This window comes from Poeciliopsis prolifica, unplaced genomic scaffold (genome assembly GCF_027474105.1).
Source record: "Poeciliopsis prolifica strain line A6 unplaced genomic scaffold, Auburn_PproV2 SCAFFOLD012, whole genome shotgun sequence".
NCBI lineage: Eukaryota > Metazoa > Chordata > Actinopteri > Cyprinodontiformes > Poeciliidae > Poeciliopsis > Poeciliopsis prolifica.
Window position 1 is genome coordinate 7,260,050 of NW_026562387.1, and position 7,451 is coordinate 7,267,500.

A 7,451-nucleotide genomic window follows, 5' to 3' on the forward strand; every position below is an offset into this window, starting at 1 on the left:
ATAGGCTAGCTTTTGTGTTCTTAAGTGGAATACCAGCACTAGCCTTAGGCATGCATCCCTCTCTGCTTCTTTTTCCTTTTTTGCATCTCTTTAAATTATATGTGTTTTTAAATTAGATTATGAAGTATTAGCCCGTCTGGTTCTGGGTCCTGCAAGGAGGGAGGATGTACTCATTTCAGAAATGGATTCTATTAAAACAGGTGATAGAGACGTAGCTATGCTAAGAGTACTCCATCTAATGAGGGCAGGACATAGCTCAGGAGAGTACACACCTTTATCATCTCTAATCTTCTGAGTAGAAATTATGGCCAATCATGTTTTCTTCAAATAAAATTGCATGACTTGCCCTAGATTCCTAAGTGAATTACATGAAATATGGTTGATCTACATTTTTTCTGTGTTTATGGTGGGCTTTTGAATTTAAAGCAGAGGTGAAAATTATGGATGAGATGAGACAAAATTTAATAAATAACACAAAAACTAACTCAATTTAATTTTGCTAATGTTTTTGAAAATCTAGATCGGTTTTGAGTTGAGATCCAAAGGGAACGTGATCATGCTTTTTTTGTTTTTCAGGTTCAACAGTGCCCTTATTGCAACTACAGCAGTAAAGATGCCAACCGTATGCAGCTCCATGTGATGTCCCAACATTCCATGCAGCCTGTAATCCGCTGCCCACTGTGTCAGGATGTCCTAAGCAACAAAATTCACTTGCAGCTGCATCTCACACACCTTCACAGTGTGGCTCCTGACTGTGTGGAGAAGCTCATTCTAACGGTACGCAAAGTTGATTATGATGAATGAAATTTCTATGCATGTACTTGTCAGTACATGTGATTAGATGGATTTTGTATTTAAAATGTCAATAAAGGACAGTTATACGTGTGTAGCTTTTAGTTTTAATTTTCAGTTTATGATAGGATATTTTCGTAAAGACTTATTTTCCTTTTTTGCATCTTTTTAATTTATAAAGAGATGCAAACACATGATTTCAGTGTTTTTGTTTACACAATGTCCAAAATCACATTGTCCCAGTTCAAGAATGTTTACTAAAGATAAGAATTTACAGTAAATGCGTTATGTCAGGGATTTTTTTGTACATTTGGATTATGTATGGATTTTTATGCAGTTTATTTTGTATACATATGTTTTATACAGTTGTAGTAATTGATTTCATTTCATTAACTTGATAGGTTGTTGGACCTGATACATCCACACCAAATAATGCCATGCATCCCCAGACTGGACAAGGGAAAACACCATCGTTAACCAGTTCCCCAACTTCTCTTACTGATGGATCAGGTTCGCTTAAAGGTGAGCAGAGTACGGTTATGTTTTTTTAAACTATTACAACTGATGTCATACTCTATTAAATTATTATGAAATAAATTAAGAAAATCCATAATGTTATAATAAAAGTCTGTGAATAACTTCAAATTGTTGTTGCATTTTGTAGGAAACACCTCAAAGGAGGACCAAACCAGTCAAGACAAGAATGAATTAGAGCAACAAGAACTCAAGCCTCCTAAAGAGGCTTCAGAGGCCCCAGACTGGAAAAGAACCACGGGATTAGGACATGATAGCAAGTCTCCTGATAACCTACAAGACCATCTCAGTGAGCTCCAAAGACTTCAACAGCAACAACAGCAACTTTCTGTTTCTGATCGCCATGTCTATAAATACCGTTGCAACCACTGCAGCTTGGCCTTCAAGACAATGCAGAAGCTTCAGATACATTCTCAGTACCACGCTATCAGAGCAGCCACTATGTGCAGCCTCTGCCAGCGTAGCTTCAGGACATTCCTAGCCCTCAGAAAGCATTTGGAAAATGGACACCCTGAACTGAGTGAGGCTGAGGTGCAGCAGTTAATAGGAAATCTGCCACTGAATGGTGACATTACTGAGAGTGAAGCCAGGGCCTTGGAAGAAGCTCAAGCCTTTGACCATGAGTTGGACAAAGATGATGAAATGGACCAAGAGGATAAACCCAGTCCTACTGGAAGTGACAGCAGCTCTCTGCTTGATGACATGGGAGCAGAACCAAAACGGACTCTACCATTTAGAAAAGGCCCCAACTTTACAATGGAGAAATTCTTAGACCCCTCTCGACCTTATAAGTGCACCGTATGTAAAGAGTCCTTTACCCAGAAGAACATCTTACTGGTCCACTACAACTCAGTTTCCCATCTACATAAACTGAAAAAGGTTCTTCAAGAGGCATCAAGTCCTGTGCCACAAGAGGCATCCAACAGCATTGACAACAAACCATTCAAATGCAGTATTTGCAACGTTGCCTACAGCCAAAGTTCAACTCTCGAAATTCATATGAGGTCAGTGCTCCACCAGACCAAAGCAAGAACAGCCAAAACGGACATGGGCAGCAGTGGTGTTACTGGCAGCAGTGGCCCTACCCCTGCAAAAAGTCCAGGTCCAAGCGCACAAGGGAACACTAGCAACTCTGACAGTGCTAGAAGTGGGACTCCTTCTTCTAACAAAGAAAATGCAGTTGAACCCAAAGAAACCAACAACAGCAGCAACACAAAGACAACACCAACTACTGATCATGTTTCAGCACAGGCAAGCAGCCACCAGTCAGCACAGTCTTCAGCCCAACTGCAGCTGCAGCTTCAGCATGAACTCCAGCAACAGGCAGCCTTCTTTCAGCCTCAGTTTCTCAACCCAGCATTCTTCCCTCATTTCCCAATGACTCCAGAAGCTTTGCTCCAATTTCAACAGCCTCAATTCCTGTTCCCCTTTTACATACCAGGAGCTGAATTCAATCTAAACCCAGAACTTGCTTTACACTCAGCAGCAGCTTTTGGAATGCCTGGCCTGACAGGGTCATTCCTAGAAGACCTGAAACAGCAGATGCAACAGCAGCATCAGTTGCAGCAGGCTCAAGCTCAGCAACAGGCTCAACAACAGCATCAGGCTTCTCAAATGCAATCCCAAATTCAACATCAGAAAAGCCAACAGTTGCAGAATAACAAATCCAAACTGGAGCCTAACTCTATATCAGTTTCAGACATACACATGTCTGCAGAGGCTGAAGACCACTTAGATAAACAGGAAAGCAGAACTAAAATGGAAAATACAGGAGATGGAGTGAGTGATGGAGTGAAAGAAAATAAGGATCCTAAAAAGTCAAAGTTCCCAGAGCCGTTGATTCCTCCTCCACGGATTGTGTCAGGAGCAAGGGGCAATGCAGCCAAAGCTTTATTAGAAAACTTTGGATTCGAGTTGGTCATCCAATATAATGAAAACAGACAAAGAAATCAAAAGAAAAGCAAAGAAGGCATCGAACAAATAGACTTCAGCACTGATAAGCTGGAGTGTGGCATGTGCGGAAAACTATTCTCAAATATGCTGATTCTCAAAAGTCACCAAGAACATGTGCACAGTCACTTTTTCCCATATGTTGAGCTTGAAAAGTTTGCTCAGCAGTACAGAGAGGCCTATGACAAACTGTATCCAATAAACCCTGCATCGCCTGAAACGCCTCCGCCTCCACCTCCTCCTCCTCCTCCTCCTCCTCCTCCACCACCAACTGCTCCTACCCCAGTACAAACTCCTCAGCCCCCGTCAACATCGATGACCAAACCTCAAACACCTGTACCATCACCAGTTCCTGTTCCTCATCCACCTACACATCAAACTACTCTTCAGACCCAGCCAGCCCAGCCACCACCGCCACCTCCTCCTCCACAGCCCACTGCCCCACCTGCACCCCCCCAAGTGCAGCTCCCTGTTCCCTTAGATTTACCACTTTTCCCACCTTTGATGATGCAGTCTGTCCAGCACCCAGGTCTCCCTCCACAGCTGGCTTTACAGCTGCCCAGTATGGACTCCCTCTCCACAGACCTTACACAGCTCTGCCAGCAGCAGTTGGGTCTTGATCCAAACTTCCTCCGTCAGTCTCAGTTCAAGCGACCACGCACTCGCATAACTGATGATCAGCTTAAGATACTCCGTGCAAACTTTGATATAAATAATTCCCCTAATGAAGAACAAATTCAAGAAATGTCAGAGAAGTCTGGCTTGCCACAAAAAGTCATAAAGCACTGGTTCCGTAACACTTTGTTCAAAGAAAGACAGAGGAGTAAAGACTCTCCCTACAACTTCAATATTCCTCCAATTACTACATTAGAAGATATAAGAATGGAGCCCCAAGTCAGTGCACATGAGTACTACAGAACTGACTCAGCCATTAACAAGAGGTCCTCTAGGACCAGATTCACTGATTATCAACTGAGGGTGCTACAAGACTTTTTTGACACTAATGCATATCCAAAGGATGATGAGATTGAGCAGCTCTCCACAGTACTCAACCTGCCAACACGAGTCATTGTGGTGTGGTTCCAAAATGCCCGCCAAAAGGCTCGGAAGAGTTATGAAAATCAGGCAGATTCAAAGGACAATGAGAAAAAAGAGCTCACCAATGAGAGATACATTAGAACCAGCAACATGCAGTACCAGTGCAAGAAATGCAATATTGTATTTCCCCGCATCTTTGATCTTATTACTCACCAGAAAAAGTTGTGCTACAAAGATGAAGATGAAGAGGGGAATGAGGACAACATCAGTGAGGAATACACAGATAATCTTGAACCACCTCTATTCAAGACAAATCTGACACCATTAGAGCTACCCAAACCATCCCAGTCTGGGACTGCTACCAGTTCAGGCTCAAGCTCACCTGTGATGGCCTCACCTCGTGGTCCCTTGGGGAAAGCATCACCAAAGCCAGATATCTTCCCTGAAACAGAACTGAAACAATCTGAGATCCCCTCTTCACCAGTGATAAAATCACTACCAGAACCAAGACCATCTAAGGCTTGCACCCCTCAACCACCCCCCCAAAAAGCTCCCCAGCCACAGTTGTCAAGACCCCATTCTCAGCCACAAGCAGCAACAGTACCGTCAAGTCCACTTTCGCTTGCGCTTTCCTCACTCACAAACAGTATCCCCCACCAGATGCTTCAGTACCAGTGTGACCAGTGTAAGATTGCCTTTCCTACAGTAGAGCTGTGGCAAGAGCACCAGCACATGCATTTTCTGGCAGCCCAGAACCAATTTCTCCATTCTCAGTTTCTTGAAAGACCCATCGATATGCCGTATATGATATTTGATCCAAACAACCCCCTAATGGCTAGCCAACTGTTATCTGGGGGGCTCTCCCAAATGCCATCCCAAAGTAGCTCAAGTATGGCTACAGCTGTAAGCTCTGGGTCAATGAAGAGAAAACTGGATGACAAAGAGGAAAATGCTAATGATAAAGATGGTGGAAACAGTAGTGAAGAGCAACATAGAGATAAACGTTTGAGGACCACCATTACACCAGAACAATTGGAAATCCTTTATGACAAATATCTACTTGACTCTAATCCAACAAGGAAGATGTTGGACCACATTGCACGAGAAGTTGGCTTGAAGAAGAGAGTTGTGCAAGTCTGGTTCCAAAACACTCGTGCAAGAGAGAGAAAGGGTCAGTTTAGGGCTATAGGGCCCTCACAGTCCCATAAGAAATGTCCCTTTTGCAGAGCTCTCTTTAAGGCTAAATCTGCTTTAGATAGCCACATAAGATCAAGACATTGGCATGAGGCTAAACAAGCAGGATTTAGCTTGCCACCAAGCCCAATGATGAATCAAGACAACGAAAGAGGTGAAAGCCCAAATAAGTATAATTTCTTTGACTACCCACAGCTGCCCAACAAGACAGAGCCAAATGACTATGAGTTGCCAACTGCATCCTCAACTCCAGTCAAACCATCTGAGGCTCAAGTAAAAAACTTCTTAAGCCCTTCATCCTTAAAAGCTGAAAACTGTGATGAAACTGAAGGGCCTAATAATAATTCAGCAGAAGCTTCATCTTATGATCTCAGTAAGATGGACTTCGATGAGACATCATCAATTAATACAGCCATTAGTGATGTCACAACTGGAGATGAGTGTAACAACAACGAGGTTGAGAGCCTAACTGCTAATGGAGGAGACAAGATGAACGACAGTAAAAAGGGCCTGTTGCTAAATTCTGATGCGAGTAATGAAAGGTTTCAATTCAGCATGGTGAGCCCTGCCCTCAGCTTCTCTGGAAAAGACTGTGACTCCTACTTTAGCTCCAGAGACGACGAAATGGATGATAATAATGACAGAAGTGAATCGTCCAGCCTTGCTGACCCCAGTTCTCCCAGTCCATTTGGGGCAGGTAACCCTTTCAGCAAATCTGGAAAAGTCAACAATACTGGAGATCGACCAGGTCACAAACGTTTCAGGACCCAGATGAGTAACTTGCAACTGAAAGTACTCAAAGCATGTTTTAGTGACTATCGCACTCCTACAATGCAGGAGTGTGAAATGCTGGGCAATGAAATTGGACTTCCCAAACGTGTTGTCCAGGTTTGGTTCCAGAATGCCCGTGCTAAAGAGAAGAAGTTTAAGATTAATATTGGCAAGCCATTTATGATAAGTCAGGGTTCACCAGAGGGGCCCAGGACTGAGTGTACACTGTGTGGTGTAAAGTACACAGCCCGGATGTCTGTGAGAGACCACATTTTCTCCAAACAGCACATCACAAAAGTGCAAGAAACTCTAGGAAACCAGGTGGATAGAGAAAAGGACTACCTAGCACCGACCACTGTCCGTCAGCTGATGGCCCAGCAGGAGCTGGACCGTATGAAGAAAGCTGGGGATGGACTCAGCCTACCTAGCCCACAGCAACAAACTTCAGCAGAAAACAATAATGCACTTCATGGCCTCAGCCTACCTTCTGGTTACCCAGGATTGTCTGGCCTTCCACCAGTCTTACTTCCTGGAGTAAATGGGCCATCATCACTTCCAGTTTTCCCTCCCAACACACCTGGTGAGTTACTATGACAAACAGTGAAAGAAACTGACTAGAAGCTTTATGAACTGAACTTTATCCTGCACTATTTTATTGTTCTATATAACTGGTTATTCTGTATCACAGATATGTTTGTCAAAACTTTTTACTTTTTAAAGCTATTTTAAATTCAAGAATGGTGATAGGGAGTGCATGCATTAAGTTAGCAGCAAAGCTGAACTGCTTTTTGGTAAAGATTTTTCTTACAGCAAATTATCTATATCACTTTGTGTTGCCCCTATTTTAGGTTTGGTATATTTAGATTATAATATTTAGAAATCTTTAAATTATTAAAAAGCGCATGTGACAGTTTTGATCCATAACAAAATCGTAACAAGAGATTAAAAGACTCAGCCAGTGACAGGATCTTTATCTTATAACATCAAATTTCCAAAGTGATTTGGGGTTGAATATTGAATTGTTGAATATTTCCATATTTATATACCACTGTATTTCAGCTTTAGCGTCTCCAGGTGCTGGCATGCTTGGGTTTCCTACACCAGCCACTCCCTCTCCTGCCATGTCTCTCAGCACTACCCCAACCAAGACTCTTCTGCAGACTCCTCCTCCT

The 7,451-nt window shown here is 42.9% G+C and overlaps 1 protein-coding gene across 3 annotated transcripts in view; it reads left to right on the top strand.

The window, feature by feature from the left end:
* Positions 1-7,451, top strand: part of zfhx4 (zinc finger homeobox 4) — an 85,299-nt gene that overhangs the window by 73,588 nt on the left and 4,260 nt on the right. For all 3 annotated transcript variants that reach the window (XM_055037202.1, XM_055037203.1, XM_055037204.1), the window contains exons 9-12: positions 577-777; positions 1,194-1,314; positions 1,457-6,859; positions 7,339-7,451. The exon at positions 7,339-7,451 is cut by the window's right edge and continues 4,260 nt beyond it. In XM_055037202.1, coding sequence (XP_054893177.1) covers positions 577-777; positions 1,194-1,314; positions 1,457-6,859; positions 7,339-7,451 — 5,838 coding nt within the window. The remainder of the gene's footprint in view (positions 1-576; positions 778-1,193; positions 1,315-1,456; positions 6,860-7,338) is intronic.